This window comes from Salvelinus fontinalis, chromosome 30 (assembly GCF_029448725.1).
Source record: "Salvelinus fontinalis isolate EN_2023a chromosome 30, ASM2944872v1, whole genome shotgun sequence".
In the NCBI taxonomy this organism is placed as follows: Eukaryota; Metazoa; Chordata; class Actinopteri; order Salmoniformes; family Salmonidae; genus Salvelinus; species Salvelinus fontinalis.
In genome coordinates, this window is record NC_074694.1 from 40,170,181 (window position 1) to 40,194,368 (window position 24,188).

The following is a 24,188-nucleotide window of genomic DNA, read 5'->3' on the forward strand; positions in this document are numbered from 1 at the left end:
ACTGTAATTCACATTTGCTCTATCCTGCGACATTAGGGCTGCGTAACCTGATTCCTGCTACATTGTTGCTGCATGCCAGCATCTCACTTTCTGTACACGGAACCATTGACGTACTAGACCAGCAGGGGGAGTATGTTTTTGAGCGACGTCACCTCGGGTTGTTGTTCTAGAGAGGAGGTCTTGTGCGTGCTATTCCATTCCACACTGCTGCTCATTGCTCCATCGGTGCACGGAGCAGACAGACAGATATTAGCGCGCAGAGAAACAATATTTGGCTGTATGGATGTATTTGCTGCACTAGGATGATGCCATTTATGTTCATTCAAGTGGTCTAGAAGGTAAATGTATCACAATAGTTTTTTCAGGTTTAGGATTTTGCACAGATAGATTTCATTGCAGTAAAATACCATATTTCTGAGTTGTAATGCTATGTGCAAGGCTGGTTATTATAGCAGAGTCATTCCAGTAAACTGTCTCACTCATAGATGGGTATGCATTTTATTTTTGTGATAAATCTGCAGTTTGATCGCATATTTAATTCCTCGGAATGATGCCAGAATTACAGTAAATAGGCTATATTCTTATATCTGGTGTTCTCATAATTAGATAGTTGGGGTGACACTAATCTTTTTTTTTAACAGACTGTTGGAGAAAATATGGGTTGTGTTTATAGTTATATATATTTTTTACAAAAGTCTCTCAAAAACATTTGGATTATAATTAATCGCAATCCTATTCTGGGCATCAACTGCATTCAATGTGCAAATAAATAGATATTCTCTCATTTATATTAAACTTGGAATCAATGTGCCCCAAGACAGCCATTGGGGTTTAACTGTCCTAAGAGGATTAGAAAAGACTTGGCAAAAGACAACGAGAACAACCAACCACCAATTACATGTTGTCAGGCATACCGCTTCTTAAAGATTTAAACCCAAACCATAACTGATCTTATTAAATTGAATTGTGCTGTCTGGACATTTTCTATGACTGACAATTAAATTGCCTCGCCTTAGGCTATGACTGTTATGGTTGTGGATTTATTCCAACAAGGAATAACCAATTGGTCTCAATTGTTGCTTTACTATTTGAAATGCAAGTTCATTAGAAATTGCAGTAATTGATCAGTCTGATTTATAGATGCAAACACAGTAAAGCAATCATGTCAGTGTACTAACTGTAGTAGCAATCATTAATGTGTTATATCAAAGTGTCTGACATTTCATATCTGTGTCATTGTTTATTATTGTGTAAAAGCACCTCAAGTTGTAGTGATACCTTACAATCTCATTGTCTAGTCTCTAAATAGTACCTCATTGTGTTTGCTTTTTGATAAGGTCCCCAGTCCTGCAACCGTCCAGTCTGGCACCTCCACCTTTGAAGAGGGTGCCAATGCCAAACTATTAGAAAGGATTACTGAGAATCTGCCACCTCACCCAAAGAGGTGAGAACATCCCATCACCATGGGGAACCAGCTGACCGAGATAGCCCCCAACACCCCGTTCCTGCAAAACTTCCAGTCCTTGCACGTGGTAGTGATTGGCCTGGACGCGGCTGGCAAAACCTCTCTGCTCTACAGATTGAAACTCAAGGAGTTTGTCAAGACCATCCCGACCAAGGGCTTTAACACAGAGAAGATCAAGGTAGCGGTGGGCAGCTCGCGGGCCATCACCTTCCAGGTGTGGGACGTAGGGGGCCAAGAGAAGCTGCGGCCCCTGTGGAAGTCGTACACGAGGCGGACCGACGGCATGGTGTTCGTGGTGGACTCCACCGAGACCGAACGTATGGAGGAGGCCAAGGTGGAGCTTCACAAGATTACCCGTACCTCGGAGAACCAGGGGGTGCCCGTCCTGGTGCTGGCCAACAAGCAGGACCTGGCCTCAGCTCTGTCTGTGAGCGAGGTGGAGAAGGTACTGGCCGTACGTGAACTGAATGCCTCCACCCTGCACCATGTACAGAGCTGCAGCGCCGTGGATGGACAAGGCCTACAACCAGGCCTAGAGAAACTCTACGAGATGATCCTGAAGAGGAAGAAGATGGTGAAACACAACAAACACAGAAAGAGATGAGCCTTTGGATTGTCCTGATTTTAAAAGGGCCATTTGTGACTCTTTGAGCGGAGGTCCTGTCCCTTTAAATAAAGGGGAAGGCTTTTTTGCCAACAAAGGACCAATTCCAGATGACACAGGGGTCAGGAGAAATGGATTTGGCCTTTATGTGACATGCAGTATTGATACACCGTCTTTCATACCTTGTATTAGCCACACAGCTGCCCTTTGTATGCAATGAATATGTGATAGCCACGAGAGGCTGTAGCTGCCTATGACATATTTTGTCCCAGAAAGTTGGACTCACTTGTTTTACCCTACAACACAGTAGAAATGTGATACCGAACTCTGAACTCCTGTTGGATCTGAACAAAGACACACATTTTATATGATATGAAGCTAAATCGTGTTGATATCAAATGGAATACCATGGCGATTACAGTATTATTATTTTGGTCACTTTTGAAAGAACAATTCCAAGTGCATTCCCCTTATGCAACACAGAGTTTCAGTTGGATTCACAGACTGTTTTTACAAGTTGTACAATTTTTGTAACACTGAAGAATGAATAAAACAACCCACTGTATTAAATATGTTGCTTTCTTTTGAGACAACATCAAAGTGTAACGTTAACACATCTTGCATTTTAAAGGGGACACAGAAAGTGTTTAAAGAAGGTGTTTTTTAAAATTCTTTGGCTTCCTTTTGCCGTCCTTTAACATAAAGCTATCCTCATTTAAACCCTCAGCAGGAAATGCAAATTGTAGTGTATTCAAAGGTTTTTAAAGGCTTCTAAAGTTTGTACTTTCCACTTTAAAATGTCAGACTTGATTTATCCTAACAAAAATGTTTACCAACCCATACAACATGTCCATTAATTATAATCCACATGTCCTGTTACTCCAGGATTATTTTCCTGCTGTGGTCAAACTGGTCAAATGAAGATAGCAGATCTGTAGGTCATAGACATTTGAATAAGTAAGTTGCAGCAAAGATACCCTTTCAGCCATGAATCTAATTTGATTTATGCACAATGCAGAGAGCTACGGTATATGATGGATAGGTTATTCAAAATGCAAATCCTGCCCTGAGGGTGATGTACTGAACTTGACTAGCTTTCCCTTCTGTACTATAGATAGACACAATACAGCTTCTGCTGATGATAGTCTCACTGCCAGTGCAAAAAGAATGTCCTACAGCAAATCAGCCACCATTGAAAGAGCAAAGTTCACCATAATCCCATAGAAAGATGACCTAGTATTGCATAAGAGAACAAGAGTTACTGTTTAAGTTTACATATGCATTCAAAGAAGACAATTACAAACACATACCGATAGTACTGAATATTAGCCCAGTGTTTTAGAACAACCTACATGTGCTAGCTGTACAGAGCAGGTCTGGATATGATACATTCATGTGGAATGGCGGCGCTCGTCCAGTATGTTCGTCACATTTGGCGTCGTATGCATTGTAATCTCTTCTACTCTATTCATGGCTGAGTCAGCACATTGGCTATGGAGAGCAGCCTCGCCCCCAGCCACCATATCCATGTCCTTTGATTTCCACATCAGCTAGGCTGCCAGCTTGCTTGCAATTGTAAGTCAATCAATTAGTAGTGTGGTTGTGGGCAGAATCAAACAGCTTCGGGGGAATAATAGAGATGGATCGCCGTGACTATGGCAGAGCTACTTTAGGACACCTCTTGAGTCAGTAATGAATGTGATTGGTCATTCTATAGATCTGGCTCACCAATATGCATAATAGGCAAGATTGCATACTTCAAGTATAGAATATAGAAGGATTTGGTCAGACATAAGGTGTACACTTTAGCACCAGGAATATACATTATATTACTAGTGCTAAAGTGTACACTATTGTGAAACATTTGGATCTTGTGTATTCTCAATTATAAACAGAATAGTGAAAATGAATTATTGGGAGGACTTTAAGGATGATATGAGACAAAGCCATGTTGCTGTAGCAGTCCAGACAGTGATGGCATTTAGGTAGAATGAAACTGACCAGCTACTTAAATGTTTTCTCATAGTGGATAAGACCCACGCCCCCTGTCTGAGAAGTCCAATTAAGAAGAGACACTACTGTCCCTAAGACCTAGAGCAAGCAAACATTAACACTCTCTCCCCTACTACACAGTGGAGATTGTAGTAGATGGAGACACATACTGACTGCCAAATAAATATGCTTTATTTTTAATCCAACAATTGTGGAATGAGTCCTTGATGAAAAAAACAACTACAACATTTCATATTATTCAGTCCTCACTATTGTAAAGTTGTTTTGTTTGAGTGCGGCCGACTACAGAGAAATGTATATGTCAGATGGGACATTGGTTGAAGCTGTTGATTTCACAGAAGGTATTCTCAAGATGGAGATCAATAGAGGGAAATCCAGCAAACTCAACAATACTCCCAATTGAAAACTTTTGCTATTTTGGGACTTTTCTATCACTGTTCTCTCCTAAATGTACAAATTGTTTCTTTTTTTTTATTGCATTTGTGTTTTTTTTAATCCAAATATAAAGTTATGCAGTGACTAGAGCGTCCCGTTGCGCAATGAACCAATCTAAAATCTACATTTCTTGCACTGATCATGCGCCAGTGATGTGTTCCAGCTTCTATAGAACACTGTACATTAGTCTCTAATGAGATGACTGATAAGGTGTTCCATTATGAACCATCCGTTGATATACAGTAGGATACAACATCCTTACCACAACCTTATAACAACCTTAGCTGATCATGTTTTGCGACGCAGAGGGACATGTCATTTGGCTGCCAAACAGTCTGGGCCTCTTCACGTTGACACAAACCATGACTGTAACCGGCATGATCTTACACACCCAAGTTATTCACTCCAATCTGTTCATTAACAATTCTGAGAGGTATTTGTGGATTCCTGACACAGCAGCTGGTAACTGGAATTCATTAGCCTATCCTCGGAAAGGAAGCTGCTAAACTGACATACAGTATATTCCTTGTCTGTGGGAACTTCAATGACTTCAAATGGCAAATATTTGAACGTTGAATGCATAGACATGAATAGGAGAAATTGAGAAATAGGAGAAATGCATGCCTCTTCAAAAAGGTAGCATCGTGAGATGATGTAGTCATTGTTTGCATGTGTCTGTAAGTTGTTGTTTGTATGTATGAATTCGTTTTTGGACTGTAATTATTATATATTTTTTTAAATTACGATATTTTTTCTCTCTCTCTCTATATATATATATATATATATGTAGTCGTGATGCCTCTAATGAGAAAGGGATCCTGCGGTGGACATAAATATGTTTTCTATCCTTCTACCTTCGTTCGCCAATGCTGGTTCGTTGACAGGAGAAACACAAGAGCGGGAGCTTGCGGGATTATGGGAGATTAAGCAGGGGGATCCTAAGCTGACAGGTGCATCCCTGAAATCATGTCACACGCTTCGAAGACCGGCTTATCCAATATCCAGAGGGTTCCCCATGGTATTTCCCTTTTATCGCCCACCTCGGTCTTACTGTATTCTCCCTTCAGGTTCACTTGTCATTGCATTGTATTGTATTTTGATACTGATACTTCTACAACCCTGTCCATATGCAGTATCTCAAATTGGACTCACCTGGGTAAATAATGAATAAACCAATATATTTTCATGCACAAAAGCTCTGTAAGGATATGTAGAGTTACTCAGAGCAACAAGTCCTGCGTCTAAGTGCTGTTTCCAGACAGCAGTATGTATTTGGAGACAATATCACGTAAGCTTGAGCACCTCAACGGTATGCAGTATATTATCCAGAGTGTTTTATCAGACAAAGACTGCTGAAGTGCAGAGGAGCCCCTCTTTGGAACAGCAAGAAACTCCAACTGGCTCAGACATAAGTATTTATCACCACGGCAACCATGAGGTACTTACCAATTGATCAGTGACCTGAGAGGGCAGAGGCGGGGGTTAAATTGCTTTTGTGGTTGGAAGTCCAAATTCTCAATTTCGGCTGTGGTTACCAAGGGGCCAACAGGATTTCAAAGAAGCTCCAATCAATACTCAGACTCCTCCAGCTTGGGATAACATTGGCCTGAATATCTCTGATTTCACTGACACTGTGATTGGAGAAAGCATGCTGACATTGCAATGTGTCCAGGGTCAAGCTATCGAGAACTGGCGGTAAGAAGGGGTCTTGCTTGTGTGTAGGGAAGGTATTTTCAGGGTGAGGGGGGCGCTGAAGTTTATCACTTATGGCTGATGTTAGAAGGCTGGATTAGTCCATCTATCCCCCCCCCCCCCAAAGACCTATTAAAGTGCCACTCTGGGCTCAATGAGAGTAGAGACTATAGCCAGTAGACTATTGTGAGTGTGGAAGGAGTGATATAAAAGAGTCCCAAAGGCGAATAGGAGCTTGGGTCATAAATTCACTTTGAGTGTATTCACTATAGGATCTGTGTCGCTTGTTTTGCCTCAATGTCTATAGAGGAAGGCAAGAGAAAGCAACCGAGCCCATATTTCTTGGTCTTGGAAAAGGAGCTTTAACACGGGGCTGGAATTTCAATGTTTCACGAGAGATTTGATGTGTTTGCGTCAAACCATTGCCTTCACCCTGCGGCGGAAGAAAATAAGTGACCCAGAGCCACAACATATGGATTAAATTGTCTCTTTCTCCATGTCCTTGGCCACAGGCTACAGACACTAATTATTTTCATATGAATAACTGATATTATTACTGGGAGTCAAAAGCACAGATATTCATATTCATAAATACAACGTGCTTCTCTGCAGACTGTAGGCTGGGTGTGATGCATCGCTCAGGGGAGGTTTGAGGGATAATTGCTGGCATATTTACAGACATTTAAACATTCATGCCCAAAGTTTCACCCCGTATTTCCCATTTCAGCTACAGAGGGACTTAACATTATTCCATTAATAATGTTTTCATGCAGAACCCTGCCAAATGGAGTCAATCAGCGTTGCCACTGAGACGAGGCTCCACTTCACTTCTCTAAAACAAGCAGGGTAGACTTGGTGATCAATGCAAATGCATTAGATCACGAACAAGACTGTTTAGGAGTAAAAAGATTTACATTCTAGAAATACAGTAAATGATTTGAATCATGGTGGAACATTCCCCTTCACTGTAATAATGAGCCCTTCTCATTTAGCTTTCTTACTCAGACAATGTTAGCGCGGGTCTTATTTTTGTCTGGGAGAGGCTGCCCAGATTAAGGTTTTTGGGAGGTTTTGGGGGCTTATGATGTTTTTCAGCTTTGATTGCAATTAATCCATATCCAGCCGAGACCCACCAGAGGTCTCCTTATCTCCCCACGGCTGTATTACCCACAAACCCATCTGGAGCGTGACCGTCTGCCCTGCCTGGAAGAGCTGTAGGGTCTGATCCACAAGCTGATTGCTCTGGAATGGATGTGATCTGTTGCTATATATTTATCTTGTTGTTGTTGCTGTGTTGTTGGCATGGAAAGGTTTGGAAGTGTGCTGAATATGAGAGAAACAGATGATTTCATGTATTTAATGCAGCCCATGTCATATCTTGCATAGTGTATGTAGTTGCATGATATACACATCAAATACGATACAAATTATAAATGAGGTGAGTCACATCATAGATTCATGTAGAATGTAGTATACATACTGTACACATACTATATTATACTCATGTAATATGCTATTTCAGTGTACCTTATAAGCATTACACTGATCAATTAAGTCAGTCACATGATGACATTGCACCGAGACAAATGAATGTACTGTAATCCACTGCAGACTGCACGTGCTTTGGACTGCCCAGTGCCTGTCCATGTGGTGTTTGATTTCACCGCTCTCTGTACGAGAGATCAGGCTCACCACAGCATCACGTGTTAGATCCCTCCATCCCTCCGGCTGTATTGTGTCTACCGTTCCTGACTAAAGGAATATGTGACCGTTCCTCTCCCCCGGGAGCCTGTCACTCCAACTAGTGCTATAGCCTTGCTAGCTATGCAGACTGTAGTACTAGCGCACACGCCGCCTCTGCATGCTCCACCAGCCGTGAAAACCGGTAGGTGAGCAAGACCTCGTTGAGATAGGGAGCGCACATGTGAAGGAGTGACCACGTGAGCCGAGGAGCTCGCGGGACAACTGGCTGTCAGCAACTTTTTCCTGGGTAGAGTAAAGATATCACCTCGCTGTTACTCAAACCTCCTACCGCCCAGGACAAGATCTATTTCTGACCTTCACTCTCCTCCAGCTGTGCTAAATGCACTATTGGAAATCATTGGGCAGTGACATGGGGGACACTAGCCTTACGCATATGTTACGATTTACTCAAATCGATCCAAGTGCAAACAGGAGATGGTGCAGAACTTTCGGTAGAAGCATGTTAGAATTATTAACATCCCGATAGGCAAACAATAATGTCGTCCTGTTTTATCCTCTTCGAAGTGAGCTTTTCCTCATTTGACACCAACACTGCTCATCAACTTCCTCGAGTAACTCTGAGTGTTTGAGTCAGGTGACGAAACAACCGTTCAGGTACAGTAGCTCTACATCATGGGAGTGTAGCGTGTCAGGACTGGATTTGACTTTGGGAGAAAGAGCCTGGGTTCCTGGCCCAGACTGTAAAGGGGAATCCATGTGGAGAAGATCTGCTATCTAGGCCCTTGAAGAGACATCTATAATGCTTATTCTGTTCATCACAGTTAAGTTAAAGTCTTTTATAGGCCATTACACTCTGTTTTGTCCCTCTTTTTGATTTTTCAATCAATAAATTGGCTGTTGGAGGCTTTTGGAACAGACTGCCAGGTCTGTCAGACGAGCTGGTTCGGTTCAGAGACTGGACATCACGTTTTACCCTAGAAGAGTTTTACCAAATTCTGTTTTTCAGGCTCCTGTTGCCTGTGAACCATGCCAATGGAGTTCAATGGTTGGAGCACGGAGTTAGCTTAGCACTGCTATTCCTAGACACTACCGCTTCAGTGAACATGAACTACAGAACAAACCGACCATCAGTATGGATATAACACAAACGACGATCGGCCAAACTCGTTGTCTAATTATTCAGAAGAACAGCCAGGTGTAACAGTATAACTTTAAACCGTCCCCTCGCCCCGACACGGGCGCGAACCAGGGACTCTCTGCACACATCAACGACGGTCGCCCACGAAGCATCGTTACCCATCGCTCCACAAAGGCCACGGCCCTTGCAGAGCAAGGGGTAACCCTACTTAATGTCTCAGAGCAAGTGACGTAACTGATTGAAATGCTACTAGCGCGTACCCGCTAACTAGCTAGCTATTTCACATCCGTTACACAGGCACAAATAAAATAGCAGAGGCAGATTCCACTCCCTAATCGTTTGGCTGGGACACTTCATAATTAAGACATAGACTGTGTACATCTTCAATTATTTTGAGTTGACTCCATTTGACGTCGTGTCAGAGCCACTGCTGGTACCGTGCTTTGACTGTGGTTTGCTAGCCATGTAGTCCACTACATGTAAGAACATAAGTATACGGACTAAAATTCAAATATAATATAAGCCCATAAGAACACAGGCCAAAGGTATTATACAAACACAAACCAAATGTATCATACATACAGTATAAAGATAGACCAAAGGAGACATGGACTAGGTAAATGTATAAAGGGCTAAATGTATTATAAAATCTCCCATTAGGCTATTACTATGGTCTCCTTTGTCTTGTCGTTACACTATACATTAAGCATTCTGAGTATGGTTGGTATTTGACCTCTGTGTCCATGTGTGACATGTCCAAAGCACTCTCATCCTCCATTATTCCTGTTATACTACACAGAGGAGTGTTGCCAGGCATCACTGATGTCAGAGCAGAGAGTCAGGGGTCAAAAATGATCATGAATCATACATGGGAGCCAATGGATTGTGACCTCTAAGACTGTGCCAGGCAGTCCAAAGCTCTGGCCAAGATGAGAAAGATACTGTAGTACAAGAAAAATGTGATCCAATTTCATGGGTGTATTTGTTGTTGGTATTGAATGATGCAGGAACAGCCATTTGTAGACATGAATCATATTGTAGTAAATTCAAATGGTAGAGGCAACTGGGACTTGAAGCCCAATCCAGCAATTGTCAGTGTTGCTAGGTGTCGGGTTAAGATGACTACAATTATGCAATTTCCTGAGAAGAAATGCACCATCATATTGTCTGCTGCAGCCATTTCCCTATTACAGGATAGGAAAGAAAAATGACCGGAAACCATCTGAACATTCTGAGTAAATGATCCGAACGTGTCCTTCTGCACACTTCTAAATGACCTCACGTGTAAGGCCCAATGATCTGTAAGCGTTAATGGCAAGGTCCGCCTGAACTTTTCCCTTCAGCAGCTCATTACAGACCTGAGTGGAATGTATCAAATAAATCAAATCGTCCCGAATCGCAACCATTGAAAGTCAGTTAGTACCCAGAGACACTGTCAAGGGCAGACTGCAGCTGTGTAAATCACTGGTGTGGAAAGCTCTGAAATACACGACCTGCTTTGCCATGACAAGAACACATTTTTGCTACATTCAACGTAGCAGGAATAATAGCGCTGTGATAATAGCTTAAAATCGGGTCTACACTGTACCTTTCACCATGATTACAGAGAAAAAAAAACTGACTTAAAAAAAATTGAAATCACCTGAAAATTGCCTTTCATTTTAACACATTTATGCATTTTGTGGCAATAGAGAAGAGCAACATACCTATACTACAATCATACGCAGTAGCTGGGTGGCTGAACAACAACAAAAACGAAGCAAGACTCTCTTCTCTACTGTGGCCCAGTACTGCTCACAATTCAGTTCAGTACGTGCCACGGGAGCACTGCTCAAAATGTGAAGTCAAAGGACAAAGGCAAGAGTGTATGATATTACTGATGTGCTGTCTGTGGCTAGGGCAGAGCTGACAGGCAGAGGCCACAGATACCGGTGGCACGTACACACGTGACAGCTCCACACGCCACACTGCAACGCAAGAGGAAGTGGAACACGTTGTCACAGGTAACCAATTGATACAGAACACCTAGTGTTGGAGCAGAGCATCTTAATGTAGCCGACAGTGAGCTCCAAAAGTCTTGGGACAGTGACACATTTGTTGTTGTTTTGGCTCTGTACTCTGAAGCACAAATATTTCACCCCCAGGACATTCTAACCATTACAATAACAGGGGAGTTTTTTTGGGGGGGGTATGATATTTATGCCTCTGTAACTTTCTCACTCATTATTCCACGATTCATTCAGGACTATCCGTAATCATGGTAGCATCCACGTTAATGTAGAAGTGTTTAGAAACACATTCAAACCTTTTTAGAATAAGTGAATCCAAAATGACACAATGCATTTACCATTCATTTCTATGGGACACAAAATAATCTGAAACACAACCAAAACAGCAAATGCATCCAACACGTTTGTAGAGTCACAAGCTTGATGTAATAATTGCATGCTAGGAATATGGGACCAAATATTAAACTTTAATCAGTGGTGGAAAAAGTACCCAATTCTCATAAATTAAGGTAAAGATACCTTAATAGAAAATGACTCAAGTAAAAGTGAAAGTCACCAAGTAAAATACTACTTGAGTATTTGGTTTAAAATATACTTAAGTACCAGATGGCACCATTTTCTTATATTTTTATTTATTTCTGGATAGCCAGGGGCACACTCCAACACTCAGACATCGTTACATACGAAGCATGTGTGTTTAGTGAGTCCTCCAGATCAGAGACAGTAGGGATGACAAGTGATGTTCTCTTGACAAGTGTGTGAATTGGACCATTTTCCTGTTCTGCTAACCATTCAAAATGTAACGAGTACTTTTGGGTGTCGGGGAAAATGTATGGAGTAAATAGTATATAATTTTCTTTAGGAATGTAGTGAAGTAAAAGTAAAATTGTCCAAAGTATAAATAGGAAAGTAAAGTACAGATACCCCCCAAAAAATGACTTAAGTAGTACTTTAAAGTATTTTTACTAAAGTACTTTACACCACTGACTTTAATTTGTCCCAATACCTTTGGTCCCCTTAAAAATGGGGGGACTATGTACAAAAAGTGCTATGGATGGAAAAACCCTCATATTAAAGCCGACAGTCTGCACTTTAAAACCTCATAGTCATTGTGTCATTTCAAATCCAAAGTGCTGGAAGTACAGAGCCAAAACAACAAGAATGTGTCACTATCCCAATACTATGGAGCTCACTTTATGTTGTCAAAGCAAAATGATCCTGCAGCGACAGGATTGGAAAATGCTGTCCACGTTGCTTGATCGGTGGTTAAGCTATTAGCTGCTCAAAAGTAGGCCACATGAAAAGTGCAACACTGTTAATATAACCATGTGTCAGTGTGGGTTTTCAGTGAATTTATGTCAATCACGATGCTCAGCTGCATTTCATGCGATGCAGGGAAAATTCTAAACAATAAATGAAGATCCTACATCTGTATCTCACTCTTTCCTGTTAGCTCTGATAGACAATTCTACACCTACATGACTGAAACGTAAAGGTCCCAACAGTAAAAAAAAATAATTGTTTTTTCATCAAATTGGATGATATTTGGATGAAACCATTTCAATGTAGAGTGATCCAAGTATGAAAAATGACTGTTGCTTTACATTGATAAAGCTTGATCATAAAGTTACTGGTCTTCTCCCCCTGTGTCAAACACTTGGATTCAGGGAGCAGGCATTACCAAAGATTTACTTCTGCCTTCATGCAACGTCACATAAAGCCGGAAATGTTATACACTAATGGTAGTGTCTTATCAGCTGAACTAATTGAAATATGTACCGCCTAAAACTATCACCACATGTTTATAAACCGTAAACTAGCTAGCTCAAGCAGAACATACGACCAAAGATACTGGTAACCTTTCATCTGTGGTGCAACTTTTGGCTAGCAAGCGACTTAGCAGCATGCCGGCAAAAGCACATTTTGTTGTGACGAGATGCCATCGAGTAAATTTAACGGTACACTATTTTATGTAGAATGAAAAGCTTGACAGCAGTGGCTGCTTTTCATTTTGGGTGGACAGGCTGCACCGAAAAATAACGATCATGTCAAACGTGTGCAGGATCACATTTCGAGCAAAGTGGCTCTATCAACTGAGAACATGCGATGGGTCTTGCCAGGATGCTAATCCTGAATACGGATGCTGTACCATCATTGACGATGGATTTTGCAAGCGATGACCTTAATGTAAGTATCAGAAGTTTGGTAACCAACATTTCTGGAGGATCGGAGGGCTAATGTTAGATAATGCAACTGTGGCTGCTTTGACTTGTGAACGGTATATTGTAACACACCTGATAGTCACTATATGGTTTTTGATCTTCCATCCAAGCCCCCTACATTGGGTGGCAGCACACCAACAAGGTCGATTGGGTGTCAATGTAAGCTTCCATTACCAACAAATGATGTTGCTTACCAGTCAGTATTACCAACAAATGTTATTGCTTACCAGTCAGTATTACCAACAAATGTTGTTGCTTACCAGTCAGTATTACCAACAAATGTTGTTGCTTACCAGTCAGTATTACCAACAAATGATGATGCTTACCAGTCAATATTACCAACAAATGATGATGCTTACCAGTCAGTATTACCAACAAATGATGATGCTTACCAGTCAGTATTACCAACAAATGATGATGCTTACCAGTCAGTATTACCAACAAATGATGATGCTTACCAGTCAGTATTACCAACAAATGATGATGCTTACCAGTCAGTATTACCAACAAATGATGATGCTTACCAGTCAGTATTACCAACAAATGATGATGCTTACCAGTCAGTATTACCAACAAATGTGGTTGCTTACCAGTCAGTATTACCAACAAATGTGGTTGCTTACCAGTCAGTATTACCAACAAATGTGGTTGCTTACCAGTCAGTATTACCAACAAATGTGGTTGCTTACCAGTCAGTATTACCAACAAATGTGGTTGCTTACCAGTCAGTATTACCAACAAATGTGGTTGCTTACCAGTCAGTATTACCAACAAATGATGTTGCTTACCAGTCAGTATTACCAACAAATGATGTTGCTTGCCAGTCAGTATTACCAACAAATGATGTTGCTTGCCAGTCAGTATTACCAACAAATGATGTTGCTTGACAGTCAGTATTACCAACAAATGATGTTGCTTGACAGTCAGTATTACCAACAAATGATGTTGCTTGACAGTCAGTATTACCAACAAATGATGTTGCTTGACAGTCAGTATTACCAACAAATGATGTTGCTTGACAGTCAGTATTACCAACAAATGATGTTGCTTGACAGTCAGTATTACCAACAAATGATGTTGCTTGACAGTCAGTATTACCAACAAATGATGTTGCTTGACAGTCAGTATTACCAACAAATGATGTTGCTTGACAGTCAGTATTACCAACAAATGATGTTGCTTGACAGTCAGTATTACCAACAAATGATGTTGCTTGACAGTCAGTATTACCAACAAATGATGTTGCTTGACAGTCAGTATTACCAACAAATGATGTTGCTTGACAGTCAGTATTACCAACAAATGATGTTGCTTGACAGTCAGTATTACCAACAAATGATGTTGCTTGACAGTCAGTATTACCAACAAATGATGTTGCTTGACAGTCAGTATTACCAACAAATGATGTTGCTTGACAGTCAGTATTACCAACAAATGATGTTGCTGACCAGTCAGTATTACCAACAAATGATGTTGCTGACCAGTCAGTATTACCAACAAATGTTGTTGCTGACCAGTCAGTATTACCAACAAATGATGTTGCTGACCAGTCAGTATTACCAACAAATGTTGTTGCTGACCAGTCAGTATTACCAACAAATGATGTTGCTGACCAGTCAGTATTACCAACAAAAGATGTTGCTGACCAGTCAGTATTACCAACAAAAGATGTTGCTGACCAGTCAGTATTACCAACAAATGATGTTGCTGACCAGTCAGTATTACCAACAAATGATGTTGCTGACCAGTCAGTATTACCAACAAATGATGTTGCTTACCAGTCAGTATTACCAACAAATGATGTTGCTTACCAGTCAGTATTACCAACAAATGATGTTGCTTACCAGTCAGTATTACCAACAAATGATGTTGCTTACCAGTCAGTATTACCAACAAATGATGTTGCTTACCAGTCAGTATTACCAACAAATGATGTTGCTTACCAGTCAGTATTACCAACAAATGATGTTGCTTACCAGTCAGTATTACCAACACATGATGTTGCTTGACAGTCAGTATTACCAACACATGATGTTGCTTGACAGTCAGTATTACCAACACATGATGTTGCTTGACAGTCAGTATTACCAACAAATGATGTTGCTTGACAGTCAGTATTACCAACAAATGATGTTGCTAACCAGTCAGTATTACCAACAAATGATGTTGCTAACCAGTCAGTATTACCAACAAATTATGTTGCTAACCAGTCAGTATTACCAACAAATTATGTTGCTGGCACGGTGGAATGTTGTCCCCAAAAGGAGTCGCTGTGTGTATAGTATTTGTAATTTACCCCTGACAATCAAATTTTGCCATTCCATTGTGAGGGTTGTTGTCTTACAGTTGATGTAGCTTGTGTCATTGGGGCTAATCATCATGATTAGGGGGGGGTATTACTTTTTCAGATTTTGTCTTTTGTCTTTCCGTTATCGTCAAGCTGTAATGATAGACATCTTTGAAAATTTAACATCTACTCTGTCTGCACAGCTTCCCAGGCAACCACATCCACCCAAACTGTGGGTGTCGGCACCACCATGCTCGAGTCACCTGTCGAAGACAGAACATCCCAACCTGCACCTGCAAAACGGTCACGGATGGAGTCCTGTTTGGATGAAAGCCTCTATCAACTTGTTAAGGGCTAAGTGGAAGCATTAGGGAGTGAATTGGGACTGGTTGTGACACTGCTCTGAATGTCTCTACACCTCACTCCACTAGATATAAAATACTTACTTACTCCCATCCATGTGTCCTCAGCTCCTCTTCTCAATATCATTGCTCCTTGGAGGAGGAGATCTAAGTGGATAGACCTTTGATCCCCTCCTCCGTCATGCTTGGAGAGGTTGTCCATAAAAGGGACCACAGTGACGGGAGGAAGCAAAGATTTGATAGAGAGTTACTCTAATCATTTCTGATATGACCTTTTACTGCGGGGCTGTTGTCTGCACTCATACTGACAGAATGTAGATTCATCCACAAAACATTATTTCCATGATTGATAACTGGGATAAAGTAGCCTAAAGATGATCATAATTTGAAATGGATTTTGAGTCTGGATACTTTTTTGAGTGTTGGGAGATTTATTGAGTCATACCTGTGTGTGTGTGTGTGTGGATATTCCATGGAGGACATTCCAAAATACATTGTGTATGAGGATTGCCCGTTGGAACTTGTCCAGGACTACCCCATCTGCAGAAGGGTGCACAGTGTCACATGATTCATGAGGACGACATTCTTGTCTGCTCATTTTTTCAGACAGTGGAAGAGCCAGCCTCTCATTGGTAGCATCCCAGCTGGTAGCATCCCACCCAGATGGGTCATCTTTTATCCAGACAAAGGCAAGTTAAATGCACATACTGGGATATATTCTGCTGTTCAATTGCCATTCCAGTTCAAAACCATGTACTCAACCATAATGTCTTTACAGATGCTGACAGCTGTGCGTGTGAGGATGATTTGCAGCTACCATCATTTGTATTTATCACAGAGCATGCATAGCTGATTCGGTCCATGACACAGAGGGAGGGAGGAGTTGCCACTGAAGTAGACATGATGGCAGAATCCCCAGTCCGCTCGGGTAGGGGATGCATAACCCCAAGATTGCTCTTCGTCTTATGGTGATTTACTGTGGCTAGCAATGTTTCAACAAGTAGGTGTGTCTGGTGGTGGTTGTGAAAACATGACTAAAGTTTGGGTCATACTCTGTGATGGACCTTGAAACTTCCAAGATTGTGGATGTCCCGCTTGTACAAGTTAGTCTTTATTCCATAGTATCATGTGTTGATGATCGGTTTGATAATTGGTCTGGTGGCTGATGGTCTGGAACAAATGCCTTGCGTTGACCCATCATAATATAGTGCCGTTGCCCACCCCAGTCACAGGTATTTGTTATCTGACCAGGTGTTCTTCATCACAAACTCACTTGAATTTCTCTTTTAAAAAGAGCAATAAGATTGTCCAATGTGAGGGTCGCATCTATGATCACGGATCGGTATCCCCAGATCCAGGAATTCCTCAGAGAGGTGTATCCTGAGATCATCCACTTCTATGATCCCTGGCATGTGACAAAAGGTAAGAAGTCATATAAAAACTTGATTTAGCTAGACTGGTACAATGGCAATAATTCCAAAAGTGCCAAGTTTGCTCACCCATCGAACTCAAGCAAGCGTACCCCAACAACATAAAAGAAACATGATTTTATGTTTGATAAAATCCATTGTTCCTTTGTATTTTTGTTGTGAATTCTACATTATCAGGTATCTCAGGGAAAGTGGAGGTAGTAGCCAAGGACAAGGAATGTCTGAAGGGGAAAAAATGGGTGCAGAGCATCACCAACCACCTCTACTGGTCGACGAGTCCTGGAGCAAGTGAGGAAGAGAGGTTGGCCAGGTGGACATCGCTTTTCAATCACCTGCAGAATGTCCACACACATGACAATCCTCTCTTCCCTAAGTGCCTCCATGCTCCAGAAGCACCAACAAATGGCTGATACAGTATGTACCGTAATACAAGAAATTATCATCAAATCTGTGTGACTTTTTGAGATATTTAATACCACTCACTAACTACCACTTTTCTAGCAACCAAACCAAGCTGATTACAAGCTGGAGAAGCAGCTGCTCAACAAGCATTTACTGAAGGATGTGGCCAAACTGAGCCCTGTCCACCAGACTTCTGCCCTGGAAAGCTTCCACAGCCTTATTCTTAGGTTTACGCCCAAGAAAGTTTTTTTTTTCATGCGTTGGAATGCTGTGCAGGTATATTACGTCACAAAAAACGTGTTTTTTAACATCTGTAATGAGCAGTGACTACAGTAGTATCCTTTTCCGTAAACAAACCCTTATAATTTTAGGCTATACCTAGCATCTATGCGTTTCAATGAGAACACCAACCGCAGGCAGGTACAAAATGAGCTTACCCAAGGCTGTGAACACAGACCCAACATAGTGGAAGTCATAGTTATTCATTTCAAAAATGCATCAACTGAGCATTTCAAGTACACAAAAATGTGAAGTACAAACATTGAGAAGTTTCACGACCAAAAAAGTACACAACCAAATATTGCATATTTCAAATTGAGTACTTATGAAACGCCAGAAAACACATTGTAGAATGAGTAGATCACTATGAATTGATAGCATCATAACTCAGAACTAATAAAATGTACTACACCTTTAACAAACATTTCCCTTTTCAAAAACATGACATGCTACGTATTGAGATGATAAATTCCCCTACGTTGATGACATTTTGCAAATTCAATCAGTTTCCCCACGTTGATTCAATGTCATGGCAAAGATTTTTTTTGTTGTTGAAATGATGTGGAAGCAATGTTGATTCAACCATTTCCCCCCCAGTGGGTAGCATGACATTCCCCTGAGCTACATACCTTTTTTTTTCATGTAATGTATATCTGACTTTGACATCCATTTGGATATAACGAGTCGCAAAGAGCAAAGCACGATATCCATTCCTGATGTGAGAATGACCCAATAACTATTTAAAGTCCCTTGTTTAATGGTAAACCATGGGCCCTGTCATTCCAATCCTAAATAGTATGCCTCAACCCATTTTCTCAGCAAAATGCTCTCACGGTCAACAGAGCTGATCATGGACTGTTGGAACAGCAGAAATACACCATTGAATTCCTATTGTTTTGTAACTATTTACAGAATACAGTTCACCTACACACTTCTTCACACTAATTAGTAAAGCCTGAGTTACCTTGGAAGTTTAAACATTTATTTTATTTAACTAGGCAAGTCAGTTAAGAACAAATTCCTATTTACAATGGAGGCCTAACCCGGTCAAACCCTAACCCGGACGACACTGGGCCAATTGTGCTCCGCTCTATGGGACTCCCAATCACGGCCAGTTGTAATACAGCCTGGAATCGAACCAGGGTCTGTAGTGACACCTCTAGCACTGAGATGCAGTGCCTTAGACCCACTGCGCCACTCGGGAGCCTACAAAAAATATAGAGCTTCCCCGCATAAGGGAATGTACATGAAAACAGAATGCAATAAGTGTACTGGACAATGTATTGGTGCCTCTGCATTAGCATTGTAAATGACAATATGATCTGAATTTGATGTATCGATCAACATGAACATTCATGTCAAATAAAGGCGAGAAATAATGGGGAGACATCATTTGACATAATAATTAGATCCATAAGCCTAATCTAGGCTGCCCTACAGTGTGCAGGACCCACTGATTCGTACAATTTGTGGCACTCATTTCCCTCCCGAAATCTTGAATAAAACAATACAAAGTAACAAAATGTGATATCATATCACGTAAAAGTGAATTACGTAGGCTTTAGGAAATGCAACCAACTACAAAGATTGATGGGGAGGGGAGCGAGAGAGGAGCGGGACCCGTGTAACCCGGTTCAATTAAGTAGGCTTCAGTCACCCACTTAGCTTCAAGATTGAAGTGGGAGACAATTCCAGCTATGGCCTCCTCCTTGTCAGGCCTCTCACACCGGGCAGACAGGGGTCCTGGGAAGGGCCGCGCACACAGCTTCCCCTCATACGGCCGTGGATCAAGGGAGACCTCATTGAAGAGGAGATCCAGGAGCCTGTCTACGTAAATGACATGGTGAATGTTTTAGTTGAATTCACATTAGTTGACAATTCAACAGAATGTAAATAAAAAAAATCGATGTTGAACTGACATCTGTGCCCAGTGGGTAAACTCTCGTAACTTCACAGATTCTGATAACCATCTGAAATACCGTACTTACTGTATATCAGACGGTCAGGTCTAAACCGAGAAAGGAGGACATGGGAAATGAATCAGCTTACCCATATACAGATGCTGTATCTTAATTTGAACCAGTTTGCGACAGCAGGAACATAATCCTGCAGCAACAGGAAATATGAATTGTTATGTGGATTATAATTAATTAATATTTTTTGTAGGGGTTGATATATTTTTTTTAGTTAGGGCAAATCAAGACTGCCATTTTAAAGTTAAAATTACGTACCAACTTTAGAAGCTTTTTTAAACTTTGAATACACTACAAGTTTGGATTTCCTGCTGTGCAGGAGTGATCAAATTAAGATTGTACATCTGTACCTCAGATTCTTCTGGCATCACGTGCCCCAGAGATCTCAATAGATGCCTGAAAGGAAGCCATTTAGTTGCAGCCTACCAATGATAAGGCCTCATGGTATCTGACCTAACAGTGTAAACCTGGCTAATTGGCTTGGCTCTGTTACACCTCTCTCTAAAACGTGGCTGGAGTGACTGACCCTGTATTGCCCTCAATCCCCCGTTGGCACACCCGCACAGACGTATTACACAGACCGATATGAGTGAGCAAGCTATTAATGGACTAGACAAGGGTGAAAATTGTTCTTCAAATACCTTGATTCAACTTGTCTTGCATACAAGAACCAATGGAATAGTCACAAAAGGGCAAAGTAACCATGTCACCCAGAGTGAGCCAGTAAGCTAAATCACAGGCACTATTCTAGTCTATGTATAGTTACAGCAAATATATTCAGGCTGTAGGATAAAGCTCTTGCAGGCAATCCCTTTGGCATCACAGAGCACACTATCAGCCAGAAGATATAGAGGTCCCAGCATTCTGCATTCCACACCATCACCACTCGTGTGAAACAAATGTATTCCGCATGTGCAGAGCCAGTGGGTACTTCCCAGTGTACAGTATATCCTCTGCCCAGGCCTGACAGATGCCGGCTGGCAGGAATCAAGGCCAGCGAGTGCGATTGCCGTTTCTTTCACTCTGCAACAAAAACAAACATGTGGCACGTGTTTTCCCACAAGTTTTTTTCCCCCCTGCTAATCTGCCCGGTAACAGTTCAGTCTTGTTTGCAGTGAGTGAGTGATGTGGGCTAAAGGGAGAAGAGATGGAGCAGGAGGAGTAGAGAAGGAAGAGGCCAGTAGAAAACCATCTACAAAAGCTAAAGATAGCACATGCGCTCCCGGACACTCTGAGTTCTCTCAAGGTTACAGTATGCGCACGCACGCACACACACACACACACACACACACGTACACACACACACACACACACACACGTACACACACACACACACACACGTACACAGAGGCACAGAGGGAGAGGAGCAGGTACCTGAGCAAACAGAACAGGGTTTCTACAGAACGAGGGCCCTCATCGAATGGCTGGTGTAAAACCACTGCTGGGCTGAGAGTAGGCTTCACATAATGAATGTCCATGGTTGAGGAATATTACATAATCAAGTATAGAAGTATGCGTTCATCATTTGTTCCATGTAGTGAAGGACAGCTTCTTTGGTTAATTGGTTATTTTCCCTCAACTAAGAATAGACTACATTGCACGTCGTGTAGTCATTTACTTTGTGCTTTACTACTTTGCAGTGGCTACAACCCTCCAGGAAATGACAGGTCCTGAGACTTCGTCTCCTGATCTTTCCCTGGTAAACAGAATTGAATCTTAACTCCGCTGTAATCTCAGGACACCAAATCCTCCGTCCAATTTTGTTTCTTCGCATTTTCTTCCAATTGCCTAGGATTTGAGGGCTTACATGAATATTTTTCACCAATCCGCCAAAAGTGTAACCCCATGCATGTCGCTTCTGGCCCAAGAGTGGCTGTTAGCATTGAATATGTGTCACCACACCAGAACTCTGCTTCTGACATAGTGATAGTTATGGTCAGACTTGGCACATCAGCCCCATCACACAGTGTTATGGACGGAATTAGCAGAAAATCACACCAGGCTCAGTGATCCACTTTCTGTTCAGGCTCCCGTTTTGATACATCTTGCCAATCCTGCTTGTGGTTAGCTTGTTGAGCTATAGATAGAACTGGCCCTGAACCATTCCAAAATAGGGCTACGGTAGTAAACCTCCTTGAGTCGGTCTGAGACGCTTGCCTGGCCCTGGGGCTGCTGTTGATGATGTGGGTGCTTCTGAGGTGTGTGGTGGTGTGATGTTTTGGCCAGGTAGCCTAATCTTTCTTTAAAACCACTAAGCCACACGCACTCAGAACCCTTGTCTGAGCTAGCTGTCTAGCGGTCTCTCTTTCCCTTTGACCCACTCTAGTCTTATTCTTAGTTACAGCGATGGTGTGACGGCCTATATTTAACACACCCAATCCTACTGCGTAGACTAGAGGTACTGTGGAATGAATGCCTAGAGGACACAGATAGAGATCACGAATGAAAAATGGAAACGAAACAATGTATTACAGCTGCCTTCGCAAAATGGTTTGACAGTGCTTTTCTCCTAGTCAGTCCAGTGTTCAAATGTAAGTCCATTGGCTCATAGAACTTTTCAACATGGCTGGCTTATTTTCGTAATGACTGACAATCACAATGAAACTTAAATGGAAAGAGTGGAAACGTCATTAAATCCCATGAATTATTTTGGATGTGACAATCACTTTGTCCAAGATAAAATGCTATGAGAGTTAGAAAAGCTATGGGGACACCATGCAATGCCTTTTACACCACTCTGTTGCACAAGTAGACATACAACAAATAGAACAACACGCAAATAAAGCATTAGGCTCTTATAAAAGCAAAGAAAAATGTTAATGGAAAGGGAAAGGAAAAAGGGGATACCTAGTCAGTTGTACAACAATGCATTCAATTGAAATGTGTCTTCCGCATTTAACCCAACCCCTCGGAATCAATGCTCAGTTGAGGATAAATTCATTAGAGTTAACTGCACCTCAGATTACAGCCCAAATAAATGTTTCACAGAGTTCAAGTAACAGACACATTTCAATATCAACTGTTCAGAGGAGACTGCGTGAATCAGGCCTTCATGGTTGAATTGCTGCAAAGAAACCAATACCAAAAGACACCGATAATAAGAAGAGACTTGCTTGGGCCAAGAAACACGAGCAATGGACATTAGACTGGTGGAAATCTGTCCTTTGGTCTGATGAGTACAAATTTGAGAGCCCCGTGTCTTTGTGAGATGCAGAATAGGTGAACGGATGATCTCCGCATGTGTGGTTCCCACCGTGAAGCATGGAGGAGGAGGTGTGGGGGTGCTTTGCTGGTGACACTGTCTGTGATTTATTTAGAATTCAAGGCACACTTAACCAGAATGGCTACCACAGCATTCTGCAGTGATACGCCATCCCATTTGGTTTGCGCTTAGTGGGACTATCATTTGTTTTTCAACAGGACAATGACCCAACACACCTCCAGGCTGTGTAAGGGCTATTTGACCAAGAAGGAGAGTGATGGAGTGCTGCGTCAGATGACCTGGCCCCCACAATCACCCGACCTCAACCCAATTGAGATGGTTTGGGATGAGTTGAACCATAGAGTGAAGTAAAAGCAACCAACAAGTGCTCAGCATATGTGGGAACTCCTTCAAGACTGTTAGAAAAGCATTCCAGGTAAAGCTGGTTGAGAGAATTCCAAGTGTGAAAAGCTGTCATCAAGGCCTTGGGTGGCTACTTTGAAGAATCTAAAATCTATTTTGATTTGTTTAACACTTTTTTGGTTACTACATGATTCCATATGTGTTATTTCATAGTTTTGATGTCTCCATTATTATTCTACAATGTAGAAAATAGTCAAAATAAATAACCCTTGAATGAGTAAGTGTGTCCAAAATTTGGACTGGTACTGTATGCCTGCATGACATTATTTATATCCACTCCCCTATCCTAGGAGCTGACAGCAACCCATTGTCAGCTTAGATAAAGAGTTTGCCTTGTTACTACCCACACACACTTTTGCTGGGGTCAATATTTGATTACTCACAAACAAAGATTACTTGGCAACACTGGGCTGCTATGATAATCACCTGATGGTTGAAATAACATTAGAACTAGTCAGGGGTTGAAAACAGGGCCATTGTTCAGCCACGTTGACAAAGGGGTAGTAAATCGCATTGCAGAAAATGCTAGAAATCCTTTCCACAGACAG

General features: G+C 41.6%; 1 protein-coding gene and 1 long non-coding RNA gene across 2 annotated transcripts; both read left to right on the forward strand.

The window, feature by feature from the left end:
* Positions 1-172: 172 nt before the first annotated feature.
* Positions 173-2,639, forward strand: LOC129829216 (ADP-ribosylation factor-like protein 4D). Its single transcript, XM_055890874.1, has 2 exons — positions 173-338; positions 1,338-2,639. The coding sequence occupies exon 2, from the start codon at positions 1,464-1,466 to the stop codon at positions 2,067-2,069; it is 606 nt and encodes a 201-aa protein (XP_055746849.1). The 5' UTR covers positions 173-338; positions 1,338-1,463; the 3' UTR covers positions 2,070-2,639.
* A 10,169-nt stretch (positions 2,640-12,808) lies between these two features.
* On the forward strand, positions 12,809-19,832 carry LOC129829217 (uncharacterized). Its single transcript, XR_008755353.1, has 4 exons — positions 12,809-13,247; positions 15,773-16,899; positions 17,226-17,353; positions 17,539-19,832. It is a non-coding gene; the product is annotated as an uncharacterized LOC129829217 (long non-coding RNA).
* Positions 19,833-24,188: the final 4,356 nt, after the last annotated feature.